At 33.0% G+C, this 15,193-nt stretch overlaps 1 protein-coding gene across 1 annotated transcript; it reads left to right on the top strand.

Moving 5' to 3' along the window:
- Nucleotides 1-255: 255 nt before the first annotated feature.
- Nucleotides 256-14,754, top strand: LOC127711883 (glucose dehydrogenase [FAD, quinone]-like). The gene is made up of 11 exons (XM_052218047.1): nt 256-388; nt 807-1,012; nt 1,465-1,657; nt 2,440-2,568; nt 3,496-3,617; nt 5,457-5,624; nt 6,154-6,304; nt 7,485-7,627; nt 9,880-10,054; nt 10,754-10,979; nt 14,625-14,754. The coding sequence occupies exons 1-11, from the start codon at nt 256-258 to the stop codon at nt 14,752-14,754; spliced, it is 1,776 nt and encodes a 591-aa protein (XP_052074007.1).
- The last annotated feature ends 439 nt before the right edge of the window (nt 14,755-15,193 follow it).

The raw sequence follows: 15,193 nt of genomic DNA, 5'->3' as shown, positions 1-15,193 counted from the left end.
AGACACACATGGAAACTTTGCTACTACGTCAGGCAAATGGTTTGTGTTTGTTTTGGTTTCACGAAAGGAAGTGTATTCTCATAGCAAAACAAAGAATGTGGATTGTTTAGTATAACCATTAATTCACACATTTAAGACAAAATTATTAATATGTCAATAGTTTGTCATTACGTGTTGCAAATTTTGATGCGAAAAAATCTGTTAACATGCAACACATATAATTCTACTGAATTTAGAATTTCAGGTGACCACGTGATGTTTCTTGGGCAATCACTAGTACAGGTAGCTTCCCTAGTTATCTTTTTGTCCACGGTGCTTCCACCTACTGAAAAAGACCCACCTGGTGTGTTTGATAGACCACTAGAAGATTGGTATGACTACATAGTAGGTATGTTACTTTTTTATAATATTTAAAAAATGATGTACTTTGTGGCATGCAACTTTACAAAACACTATATAAGTCTATAAATGTAGTAAGGCACCACTCTTATTTCGTTTGTGTGTGGAAGGGGATAGGAAGTAAGCTCTTCGGTGATAATCGAGGCCAAAAAAAGTAAGCTCTTCAGTGATGATCGAGGCAAAAAAAGATTTGCTCATTATCGATACTTTTTTTAAAAAAGTAAGCTCTTTAGTGTTATGATATCATCAAAATGGTAAGTGATGACCAACGCATAAGTTAGCTTTTTGCTGATGATCGACGAAAAAAATAAAAGATGAGTAAAATATGATATATAAAGCTATAACTCTTTTCATTAAATACAATGAAATAACAAATAGTAAAAATATAACTTCTTGATGTTTTCCAGTGGGAGCCGGGTCGGCAGGAGGAATCGTTGCTACACGTTTGTCTGAAGGATATGAAAAAGTTCTACTATTAGAGGCTGGTGGGTCAGACTTAGAGAACGACGAAACAAAGATACCATTATTATGGAGTGCTCTGTCGAATAGCAATCTAGACTGGAAATTCAAAACGATACCGCAGACACATTCTCACTTCGCAAATAAAGATAAGGTAGACTTGTTTCAGCTGTACTGGAAACATTTGTTTAGTATCATGAATTAAAACAGGAGATGTGGGATTAACGTTAATGAAGCAGCAACCTATCTTGAAAAAAACAACCAAAACTACACGTAAAGTGTGCTAACCGGTCGAAATAATAACCAAAAATACATGTCAAGTGTAGCAAACGGTAGGAATATTCAAAAGGTAAAGTTTTCAACTAGATAAAACAAACGAACGATGTCCATCTTTATGTTACTACTCATTGTTAATGATCCATCATATGGAAAACATTACGAGCAACGACAACCATTGGCATGGCTCATTAAATGTCCTTAATTTTTTTAATAGTTCATCAGAAGGTAATATGACTCTTGGACTATGGTCCCTATATTTCAAAATAGCCAATGTCGTATTTTACTTCACCACAACGCTGTAAATATGATTGTGTCTTGCTTTATTAGGTAAGCATCTGGCCTCGAGGAAAATGTTTAGGCGGAACAGGAAAAATAAATGCAATGGCTCTTATCCGCGGAAATCCCAAAGATTTTGACACATGGACGAAAGAGGGCGCTGTCGGATGGAGCTACAGCGATGTATTACCTTTCTTTAAAAAGATTGAACATATTGCTTTCAATCTATCAACGTACAATGAAGGTAATTTTACTCTGTAATTAAATTTTAAGTAGAAATATATAAACTCATCATGGATACCAGGATTGAATAATATATTATCTATATATATTATAGAATAGAATTGACCTTGACCGTGCGAGGGCTGTATAGCCAGTCAAGGTCGTGAAAAACTCCCATCATCACCTTGATTGATATTATAGCAGAAAAGCTCTAATTATAAGTGGATATCAGAATATCTTTTGCTTTCAAAGATTTTGGTGACATTACCATCTTTAATCAAACAAAAATTGCGACGATCTTGAATAGATATAATGCTTGTTGCAAAATGATAAAGATGGTATTAGTTTGAAGGTGAAAGGTAAATAAAGGTTGAGGTAAAATCCATTTCAGAATCGATAACAACTATATAAAAGTTCAGTTTAAAAATATGTGTAATCAAACAAATACGGTAATGCTAAACTAAACTCTTTTAAGATAACCCACGAACGAGTTTCCGCTAATTTCCAATGGATGTCCTTAAAGTATATATCGCTTAGATACAGATATATCAGCATGAATTCATCAATGTCAGAAATGTATGCAATAAATATAAACAACCCCAAATATATGCGATAAATTGTAGGAAAGAAGCAAAACTTGAGAGATTTAACTCAAGAACATACAGAAGAAGTTTGCCTCTCTTTTGATTGCAAGAATGAATCACAAAAAGGTGAGTAACTTAACATTATCTTCTGTCAATCAAAATACCACATCTCTGAAATAAGATATCAAATCTACGACTATTTCTAATGTTCATTTTATAGATCTACGTGGACGGAATGGACCATTGACAATTGTCGAGTCCAGAATGACAATGTTGGAATATTTTCATGAACAGGCTGCTCAAGAGCTCGGATTCAATAGAATAGACTGCAATAGTGAATCTCAACTAGGTAAATTTTCATCTCTACTTTGTGCTAACGTAATCATTTTGAATTTATTTATTCCTTTTTCTTAATACGCCATGCCCTATTTAATTGTTCACTCAAAACAACAATAAGTATATATCACAATTCATCAAAAGCTAGCTGTTGCAATATTAAATTTTGAAACCCGTATGATACTGATCTACATTCACGTACTAGTATACTGAATATTTCAGCTTAGTGTTAGGATCAAGAAGTATTGATGTAAAGGTACTGTTGAAAAATCAAAAAGTAAAATAACAAAAATACCGAACCCCAAGGGAAATTCAAAACGGAAAGTCCTTTATAAAATGGCTAAATCAAAAACTGAAACACATCAAACGAATGGAAAACAACTGTCATATTCCTGACTTGGTACAGACATTTCCTAATGTATAAAATGGTGATTTAAACCTGGTTTTATAGCTAGCCAAACCTCTCACTTGTAAGACAGTCGCATAGAATTCCAAAAATAGACTGCGCATTGACGTACTGGATTTAAGGAAATAATAGTTATTATTAATAATCACATTTACATATTCATAAAAAGGCAAGGTAAAACTTACAGGTAACACCGGTAAAGTATGGTATTCTTTATGGTGAATTTTCATTAATTGTAAAATTGTTGACAGAAAGTGTTGACGGAATGAAGGAATCCAATCGTGTTCGATCTTATCTCAAAGTGAACCTTTCCATGCTTTTTCAATGTTAAATTTACCAAAATATTTCAGCTTTATTAGTTGTTTATAAGTTATTGATAATGGATATTTTAAGTATTTTTTGTCGTATAACACACCGAGGGTATCAGGATTGATCTCCCTGCTGCTGGTCTTTCATTTCATCAATCCTGACACCCCTCGGTGTGTCATACGACAAGAAAAACCTTTTAAATATGCATTATCTATATATTAATAGGTTTCTGTAGAATTCAAGTTAATATTAAGAAAGGAGAAAGGTGTGACACAGCATCCTGCTACCTAAGACCAGCTCTAGAGAGGACAAATTTGCAAGTTCATTTAAACAGCCATGTGTCAAAGGTATTTATGGAATTACCACAAGTTACAGATATTACATATAAGTAAAAAGACAGATAACGAATAGTTCTTTAATAAGTTAGCAATATTAAATCGTTCAATTTCTATGATAGTCAGCTATTGTCATGCCCTCGCCGTCTCCAGAGGGGTTATTAAGTGTTACCTTTGTCCGTCCGTACGTTCGTCCGTCCGTTCTCTAACTTAAGTTTGCCTCAACCAAATGTTATGAAACTTATACACAATGCTTATTACCACAAAACAAGATCAAGTTCGAATTTAGGTGGCGCCACTTTTATCGTTCTCGGGAATACCCCTTTATAACGTTATATACAAGCGGGGGCATCATCTGTGTCCCATGGACACATTCTTCATTCATTTTTTATACACTGCTATTTGTAGAGAGATAGACAAATACATTTTACAGTTATAGAACTTAAACTGCCTCATTACAATCTATTATTGGCAGTACAAATGTATGGATCTGTGGCAGCTGGCACATCCAAAAGGTAAGATTCCATTCTCTTGATTTGGTTTTATTGTACTTTCATATTGAATTCTGATATTTCTCTTTCTCTTATGTGAAATTACTTTTACAAGTGCAGTTGGACTACAAAAAACAAAACGACAGGCCCTGCTCATTGTGCCAATAGTGATGTCACCATGACTTCATCAACATGTTGAAATTGACAAATTAGGCCTCAAACATATAGCTTTAGGCAAAATTAGATATGAACCAAAGCCTTAGAATACATATAGCATTAAACATTTATATGTTTATAAAAGAGGTATTGTAGCAAACTATCTTTTAGGATTCTATATTGATGTTGCTTTTGGATCATATCTATGTATTTGGATATTAATCAGAATAAAAAAAAATGCTGTTTTCCATCGAATACAAGAAGTTTGTAGCCCGAACAACAAATCTGTAAGACAAAATCAATTATACTAACATTCGACAGAGTAAAGTCTTTTTGACATCTGAAGGGTGTTATTTGATAAATACTTTTTGATTTTCGAATATTAAAAGCCTCACATTGAATTCATCATACCTTTTCCTTTCAACCTCACTATTGTTTTTAAAATTTAGATAATATAGTACATGTAGTAAGCATGGTAAACCACTATAAAGATAGTCACGAGCCCTTAAAGTCTAGTAATACTTTGTATCGAAAATAAACAAAAGTGTTGAGTTATTTCAGCCTATCTTATTGGAATGATTGCTGCTCATAAATTCGGAGCAAGGGTTTTAGTAGTAACTACTTGTATTTAAATCCTTGTTCTCGGAAACTAATATGAAACTACAATAAAACCAGATCAAAAGAATGAAGCCTGACCTTTTGGATGTGTCAGTTGCCTCAGATACATACATTTGTACTGCCAATAATAGCTTTGAATGAAGCAGTGTAAGTTCTATAACTCTAAAATGTATATTACTTTCCCTCTACAATAATACTTAATAGCTACAAAAAAAAATGAAATCGTTAAATGATTGCATATAACGACGAGGGGAATGACACACTGTTGGGATGTTGGATGCTTCTTTTTATAATTTTATTGGGATGAAAAGCGTTGACCGAAGCACAATCGGAAGCGCTTCATTCTAAAAATATGCGCACGACCAACGCTTTTCCTACCCTGAATTATAAAAAGAGGCATTCTAATAATCACAACCATGAAACTTTTCATTTGATTTTCTATGCTTTTTAAAAAATAAATTCACAGATAGAACGTGCAGTCATAGCTTTTGTATTTTATACGGAATTAAAATTTGATTGTTGTCAGCCAATGAAAATTACGAATTCTAATGAAATATACATGTAATGTACTAGTAACTATATATAGATACTATTCGATGGAAAAGTTGCTCAAGGAGTAGAATTTTCTAAAGATGACATATTGAATAAAGTATATGCAAGAAAGGAAATCATTCTGTCAGCAGGAGTTGTTGGTTCACCAAAAATACTGTTATTATCAGGAGTTGGACCTAACCACCACATGAATGACATTGGGGTAAGTACAAATACAGTACAGAAGTCAGTTGCATATTGTAGAAATACACAATTTGTTTGCTTTTTCTATTTTACTGCAATATAGAAATAAGGGATTAATTCGGAATAAATACTTACAGTTCTACTTTTTGCAATGAAAACTTGTGTCAAAATGTTTTCCAAATGTATTACACATCTTTGAAATATGCACAAATATGTACTATACCAGACATTCCAGACATTCCACGCATAGATGACCTAGTTGAAATATGCACAAAACCAGATATTCCAGGCATGGATGACCTAGTTCAGATTTGGTACAACTTATTGGATTTTTTTCTTTTGAATGCTAAAGACATTTTGTTATTGATTTGACTTTACAACAGTGATTCGAGCGCTACTGATGGGTAAGTGTAGACAAAACGCGCGTCTGTTGTAAAAATCATATAAGCCTGGTATATTTGATGAAATTTTACCGTTTTATATTCCTTATTTATTTTGCTCATATTTATCTTTATAAGTTATTATTCTTCTGATTAATTCCCTTTTAGGTTCCAGTTGTTGCAGATCTGCCTGTCGGTGAAAATGTTCAAGACCAGATGGCAATGCACTTTCAGGTTGCAATTAACATGAGCTTGGCTACAACTTCTCAGAAGATAATGGACACAGAAAACATTCTACAATATTTGTTCTTCAGAGAAGGTCTATAAATAATTTTGATAAATGAAAAAAAATAAATCAGAATCGTTTCACTAATTATTTTTGAACTACTAGTACTAGTATTTATTTTTAAGATTCGTAACGCTTTTAAACAATAGTTTTCTGTGTGATGTTGCTTGCAATGGTTTCATTTATTCCAGTTTTATTTTGTTTGTCGGTTTGCTTATTCGTCTTAAGTAAGGGATGTTCGTGAATTATTACCCTTTATTTTCTTATCTTCGCTAGCTAAGGGTTACGATCCTGTCCCACCCTCTCCACACTTGGCGGATTAAGCCAACATTCGTGATTACAATGCTGCGTCATCTAACGGTAGACAAAAACCACTCCCATTCCGACTAGATCATTCTTTACTAATGCCAGTATTTGAACTCTCTTCAGTTTGGAGGTGTAAAAATGGATGTGTCTGGTGTTAACAAATTTCGTGAAGCAGGAACCGAAATATACGTTGAAATTCCAACATTAGTGCAAGAAACATACACAGGAAATTCAATTAGCTGATTTAAAAGAACTTTAAAATTTTCATTACAGATCGTCCTACGCTTGGGGGTAAAGACATGTTACACAAACGGCACGTGACAATTGTTTATTTACATTTTCTACATTTACACGTAATCATCACAAAGGCGCTTTTTGATTGGATACAGCCAGTTACAACTGCGACCAATGAAAATTACAACCTCGTGTATCCGAAATTCTATATCTTAATCCGCAAAGGGAGGATAGGATGGGACAGGATCGTAACCCTTGGCTAGCGAAGATGTTACTTTCTTTGACTGCAACAATTCAGACATTATCAGGACCTAAATCGAGATACATAGTTTCATAAAGATAAGGAGGTGTTGTATAATTGCCAATGAGACAACTGTCCACCAAAATGACCAAGATGTAAAGATCTATAGGTCAATGTAGTCTTTCACAAAAAACAAAATCAATGTCGTGTAGACTGCTACAAAAGGCTATGGTAAAACTAAATGCTAAACAATTCTAAAGAGACATCCAAAGGCCTGATTTACAGTATGATAACATCAGGCCAAAACAATCATGGTGGACATCTACATTTTTACAGTTTACAATGTACAGTTTATAATTATACATACGAAGTAATTCTCAAATTCACGTGGATAGCTCTTTTATTTGTTCATTAAATTCCATTATTTTTCAGGTATATATGCTCAGATTGGAGTAGATGGGATGGTTTTTGTCAATTTAGATCAGAATAATGAAGAACCTCCTGATATCCAGTTGATATTTCTCGGCTTGTCTTACGACAAAGGTTTTCTAGACAGTTTTTACTACAAAGAAGAAGTAAGTTCACAACAGCTTTATGCAGTAGTATTACTAATAACTAATAAGGCTAACAAGTTCAGGAATTTTTAAATATTTCTGTTTAGCTCAATATATTTTGATAAAGTGTATAGTTAAACTGTTTAGTCATTACTTCTGATAATTTGTTGTATTGAAATACCGCACAGGTTTGTTCTTAGCATTGCAAAAGATCATGTCCTCATGTTCTGTTTATGATGATACTGAATGAAATCTACTGTGGAGAACAGTCATCTATATTATAGTGTAGTACGACAAAACTTCGTACCAGAATGTTAACGCCATTATATGTTTATCACTGCAGTCATTTAACAAACTACCACGTCCGGTCTGTGTTTTTGTTAGATGTTTTTTTTTGTCTTTGTATCGATCTGATGAGTTAAGCTATTTTCAACTGATTTTTATAGTTTGTTCTTATGTTGTGTTGAAACACCACTGTTACAGGTTAGGGTGAGGGTAGAGCACTCACAAACATGTTTAACCCTGCCACATTCTGTATGATGTGTCTGTCACAAGTTAGGAGCCTGTAATTCAATGGATGTCGATGGTTCATGTGTGTCATATTTGTTTTTCGTAAATTGTTTTGTTATAAATAAGGCCGTTAGTTTTCTTAATTGAACTGTTTCATATTTTTCATGTCGGGGCCTTTTATAGCCGACAATATGGTATGGGTTTTTCTCATTATTGAAGGCTGTACTGTTATGATTATAATAAGGACTATGATTGTTTATATCCACTTCATTTGAACTTGGTTGGATAGCTGTCTCATTGGCAATCATACCACATCTCCTTATTTTTATACAGTGTACAAAATTCTTCAACGGATCGATATTATCTACATTGCTTTTAATTTTTGCCCATTCCTCTAATGTTTGTATGTTAAACATCATTTCTATATTCAATGTCATGACAATAATAATCTATTCTAAAAAAACTTAATAATAACAAAAGATCTAAAATATTTAATAGCAAAACAATATGATAGACTTTGCGCTCAAAAGTTATGTTGAAACATAATGTTTGAATTTAAGAGAATATTTCACAAATAAGAACTTTAAATTAATTATATAAAAATAAACACGATACTTACCGCAGTTTACTTCGGTATCCATCCTGATTATTCTACCAGCCTTACCGTTAGAAGGTGTTGATTCACTCGATGTATACAAATATGCACTATGTTTAATTCAATATCAAAACGACATCTAAAAAGTAAAAAACAAAAATACCGAACCCCAAGAAAAATTCAAAACGGAAAGTCCCTTATCAAATCGCTAAATCAAAAGCCCAAACACATCAAACGAATGGAGAACAACTGCCATATTCCTGACTTGGTACTTACATTTCCTTATAAAGCAAATGGTGGATTAAACCTGGTTTTATAGCTACCTCTAGAATTCCATTATATTGACAACAACATGTGAGCAAAACAACCAGATATAATAGGTAAAAATGTCAGTAATTGGTCAATATATAGTTTTAACAAACTGCAGATGTCTAAGCATTCAATGTCAAGCAATAAATACACCCTAGCATAGAAGACAAATCTTGTAATAAATATGGATAAAACATCAAAACTGTCATTTAAGTAAATGCTACTTATAAACCAATAGTATTCAATTCTAAAACTGAATACAAGATATAAAAACATAGTAATGTAAAATTACTTTGTGTACTTTTGTTTAGTATTCGGTAAAATATTTCAGAATTTTGTATCCTCAATGCTCTGTAACTTCGTACTTTATTTGGCCTTTTTATAATTATGTTGATTCGAGCATCAATGATTATTCTTTTGTAGACGAAACGCGCATCTGGCGTACAAAATATAAACCTGGTATCTACATGATCTATGATGAGTTTATTTATAACCGGTGGATCGATACCACTACTGATAGAGGTGTTTGTCCCTATGATATCATCAGCTTAGTAGTCAGTACTTCTGTGTTGACATGAATTATTATTTACATGGTCACGATTATTAATTAACTGTTTACCAAACTTAGAATATTTTAAAAAAAAATAAGGATTTTCTACCCAAGTAATAGATAACCTTACCTGTATTTGGCAAAATAAAATCAGAATCTTCGGCCCTCAATGCGCTTTAGCGTCGTACTTTATTTGGCCGTTAACATTTTTGATTCGAGGGTCACTAACGAGTCTATTGTAAACCTTACGCCCGTCTGGCGTACAAAATGTTATGCCTGGCATCTATGGTGTTTTTATTTACAATTTAGGTAAAAGAAGAGCTTGCTAAACGAACAGATCCTAATAGTTTTGTGGTTATTATGAACTTGCTGCATGCAAAAAGTAGAGGAACAATTACATTGTCAACAACTAGTTCGTCAGACAAGCCTGTTATTGATCCAATGTATCTTTCTGATTCAGATGATGTTGAGACATTTGTCAAAGGTATATTGAGATGAGCAAAGTTAAACACAAAATTCTTTATTGTGTCTGTAAGGATATTTCATTGTAAATTAACAAGATATGTCTGCAAAATAGATATAATAGTTAAACGAACTAACTAATAAATTGCTATCCTAATTATTATCGTCATTTCTATAACTTGACTAATAATTAATTAAGGGTGTCAATGTATGTCTATTTTGTTTGAATAATATCCTAAAATGCAAAATTGCCTAACAAAATGCGACAAATACAAATTACATTTACCTCGTTTGGACTTTGGTGGATTGTTGTCTCATTGGCAATCATACCACATCTCCATATTTTATACAACAAGCAAAACTCTGAAACGATCACATTTGAAAAATGTATATAGTCAAGTGCTAGCTGTTCGTAACGTACGAAACAACTAATGTACTCATGGTGAATGAATAGATAGCAAAGGATATATAAAACCGACTACTAGTAGTTGAAGAGTAAGTCGACATCAAAATCAAGAGGCGAATACTCAAACACAACAAGTACAAAGCTACAATTGCATGGTACGGACAAAGAAGAAAAGACAATCAACATTTTATCTTACAATTCACTCTTGTTAAAACGGGGAGTCATGTCAAGTACCCAAGAAGGATACTTCGTTTACATTTATAAACTTCCGATTATCGACTGACGTTTAAATGGATATTTTCAAATATACTGCAGGAATTCGATTTTTGCAAAAACTCCAAGAAACTAAGTCATGGAAGAGCATAGGAGCCACGTTAATTAGACACGACACACCAGGTCATTGCAGTGAAGAAGAATATGATGAGGATGATTATTGGAGATGTATGGTTCGCCATTTTGCCAATCAAGCAAACCATCAAACAAGCTCCTGTAGAATGGGATCAGACGATGATACAACTGCTGTTGTAGACCCTCAACTCAGGTATAGAAAATAAGACAGTTTTTATTATTTAATTTTGTTTTGCTCAAAGGAAATACTTTGCTTGTACATATACATGAATGTGTACTTTGTTTCTTATATATATATATTTATATACATGACTGCAATATGTGTCTGTTTTCACTTTGTATGGTTCCTTTGTTCTTATAGGTCCATAACATCATCCACGTAGAAAATATCGATAGAATAGAACTTTTCTTGATTTGTAACGACTTCATATATCAAATTTCTGAGAGTCTTTGAAACAAACGTACAAATATTTCAGACAAAATTCATGTGATGGCATGTAAAAACGGTATTGCTGAAACCTTAGTAGTCATTTCTAAATTTATCAGCGGGGAATTTTAGAATAAGTCATAAATCGTGTCAGTAACGAAGCTCTGATTGCCGAGCTCAAGAAACCATCGTGGACTTACAGCCAATAGCAGTGTTATCGACCCAGTACTAGTGTATACAAACACTTACTAATAATTAATTTGGCTCCTGCCGAAGCTCTTTTCTTGATTTACCTCCATCAGTACGTTCAAACCAAAACACGAAATAGCCAAAGTTGGAAGGAGTTGTAAACTCTGTTTCTTCGTAATTCTTTAATTTATCAACAGGGTTTAAAATTGTATGTTATAGATCATGTCTGTACCGAAGCACAAACTACTAAGCTGACGATACCATCGGGGTGACGACCCACTTCTAATAAATGAAACAACATTTAAAATATTAAAAAAAAACATCCATGTAACGGATATTCATGTAACAAATGATGTTCCCACTAGTAAGATGTGGATTATTTTATGCATATGGAAATCCAACAAACATTTCTGCTACACTATTCATATAGTAAATTTTTTTCTCAATCACAGGTGTTTTTGTTTTCGTTTAACCATGAGATATTTCAGATGTTGCATCCTTCTGTCTGATTTCAGATGTTTCATATACTTTTACTTCAAAACTTTCAACCAAAACTCTTTTTTAAACCCTTACTTATAACTCATACCATATTTTAGAACTTTCAAGAAAAAATAAACTATATTTGTGAAACATCTGTGCATTCTGAATAATTCTAAAAAAATTAAAATATTTGACGGTAAATAATAATTGTGCAAAACACCAAAATTTTTGATTTTCCACATTTGACAACATAATTCCTAATTCATCAACGACTTATACCATGGTTTTAATTCATTAATGCCATTCAAAGATAATCATCTTTATTGTAGCAAGAGAGGAAGTATTGGAAAGATACCGTTGATTTCATGGACATTTTTTTCTGTTATTTGATCTCGAACTGAGCACCGTCTAGTAATCTTTTTTTCTCGATTTTGTACTTTGAAGCAGAAATCGCTCGTAATGAAGGACAGAAAAAAGGGATGAACAAAATTCAATTTCTCCTTTTGATGTATAAAAGATGTTTTGTCAAAGAGTTATCCAGATGTTTGTATATATTTACAACATGCGTATTTCAGTGTTTAGGGTCGAAGGGACAACAAGTGTCATATGCTTTTGTTGTAATCTAAATGACAAGTTGGCAATGACCACATCCATGAAATAATGGTCTTCAATAAAAAACAAAGCAATTTAACTTCAATTGGTGTTCGAACAATTACAAAATAACAAAGCATTAATGGTTATAAGAATGAGACAGACAAAATTAGAGGTCTTCAAGAAAAATCATAGCATTTCAAATTTTATTTTTTGTTCGAACAATTACAAAATAACTAAGCATTAATGGTTATGAAAATGAAACAGGCAACATTAGAGGCAACTGCATTTTAAATTTGCCAATGTTCGAATCTCATAAATCTATTAAAAAAATACATATCAAGGAAAACACAAATTGAGGGGATTGCATGAACTCAAAAGGAGCGAGACCGGATGCTTACGTGAGTATACGTTTTCTGCTATGAATGCACCCCCTCCATACGAATCCACTCTCAGTCGAAATGTTATAAGCAGAAATAGATAGTTAACAGATCGGAAGACTATATTATGTCATCTTAAGATCTAAGACCGCGAAAACATGTCAATAGTGAGTCTAGACACAGACACTGGCTTGTGTAGGCCAATCAATTCGTGGTGGTGATTGTTAAACTTATATAGTGTCAAAAATAGTCTCTAAGATGCTAGTTTACCAGCTCCGGCAAAATAGCCTCCGTAGCGCTATTTTGCCGGGTCCGGCAAAATACCGATTTGTAGAGAGTTTTGCCATTTTGCCAGTCTCATTTCAGTTTTCACACTAAATGAAATATATTTTTTTTATTGAAACCATTTATGCACAAATGATATGTATGGCTAGATGTCCATAACCTTTTAGTCCTTGCTTTGGCTTCAGGTTCTGGTTTATTCACTTTTGGTGAACTTCACTCGTTACACTACATGTACATGTGGCAGTAAATACGTTCATTTCTGTTAAACATTGACTCTCGAAAATGGAAGACGACAATTTGTTGACAAAAAAACCTTGACTTATAAGAAGCCTGAGTTAAATCAGGTTTTTGAGAACTTCAGAAGGACAAATATGTGCAACTGTGGAAACGTGCTTCAAGGACTTTATGAAAATTCAAGCACTAATCAATTGTCGAAGCAGTGAAAGTGGTGAAGTCGAATAAGAGAAAAACCGCGGGAGACCAAAGGGAATTACAAAAACTATAATAGGATAGCCCACAAAGTGGGCACGAAAGACTAAGTACATCCTTTTGATCAAATAGCGACTAAAGAGACTGACTTGATTGTTTTGGAATGGTTTGTTGGAAACGAAATTGCAAAGTCAGTGGTTGTGGCGGTCTAGTGATAGAGGAGGAACAGGTAGAAACCCGCTCTAGTTGCATGGCAATTTATTGACAGCATTTATCCTATCCAAGTTGAATGTAATACGTATAATTGTCTGCATTTTACAAAAGTGTCAAAGGCGCAAAAGAAACTAGTGTTATCTGTAGTTCATTTCTGCAGTGACAGCATTTTTCTTGTGGAAGACTAAAAAATGTAGCAAAAGCAAGGCACTGGTTTTGTAAACAGCATTTTGATGTTGTTGAATTTTATTTTTAATTTGAAAAATTATGGGATATTTTTGTTATGATTTTTAAATCGAATATATATTTTATGATGCATGCTTTGCTTGTTTATTATAAACGAAAAAAGACACATTTGCTTAGAGACTTCCTATTAAAGTGTATGTAATGTAACTTTTAATTTCAAATCTTATGGGATATTTTTAGTATGATATCAATTTTAATGTACATGTTTTGCCTATACATAAATTCATTAAACACGATATATTTATCTTATTAAAGTGTATGTTTCTATAATTCTATGTATTATTTTTCAATATACTGAAAATCTGACTTTGAAGACCGGCAAAATAGCAAAACTCTATATAAATCGCTATTTTGCTGGAACCGACGAAATAGCGCTATTGAGGCTAATTAGCCGGAGCCGGTAAAATAGCACATAAAAGGCGTATTTGCCGGAGCGGGAAAATGGCATCTAAGAGGCTATTTTGCCGGAGCCGGCAAAATGACCACTGACTTATTCATAAAGGTAAGTGACACATTTAATATTTAACATTGATAGATTTTTTCTTTATTCATATTTTATCTTGTTTATGCACAAAATCACTTACTTTGTATTTTTTAGGGTTAAAGGTATAAAGAATCTGAGAGTAGCCGATGCATCAGTAATGAGAAATAACCCTTCGGGCAACACCAATGGTCCGACAATGATGATAGCCGAAAGGGCTGCTGATTTTATCAAAAATAGCAAGTGACAACAATAGACGTCTTATACAGTTTTCTATAGTTTAGTTTGTACTGCATGTCAACTGAATTTTTTTGTCAACAGTAAACATATTTTAAATTTTTATACTGTTTATAGTTTGTCAGTGAATTATGTTATCATCACTACTCATGTTTTAAGTCTTCTATCGTGAGATGTATTCCCTACTCCAAAGAATTGCAATTCCTTGATGTAACAAATACACGACAATTTGTCCAGCATCTACTCCTAGTGGTTTAGCCATTGAACACAACTATATCGTATTTCTTGTCAAATGTTATCAGCTTATACTTCAGCTTAACTCTGACTAGACGCATTTACTAGTACTATTGCAAAAATAAAAAGACGAACAGCAATTACAGTAACAGAATTCTTCTAATTAATATCTAAATATATGCTAATCATTTGTTATTGTATGAGCTATAAATAGA

Source organism: Mytilus californianus, unplaced genomic scaffold (assembly GCF_021869535.1).
Source record: "Mytilus californianus isolate M0D057914Y unplaced genomic scaffold, xbMytCali1.0.p SCAF_8, whole genome shotgun sequence".
Classification (NCBI taxonomy): Eukaryota; Metazoa; Mollusca; class Bivalvia; order Mytilida; family Mytilidae; genus Mytilus; species Mytilus californianus.
The sequence above is the reverse complement of the archived record's forward strand: the minus strand, read 5'-3'. Positions and strand labels throughout refer to the sequence as shown.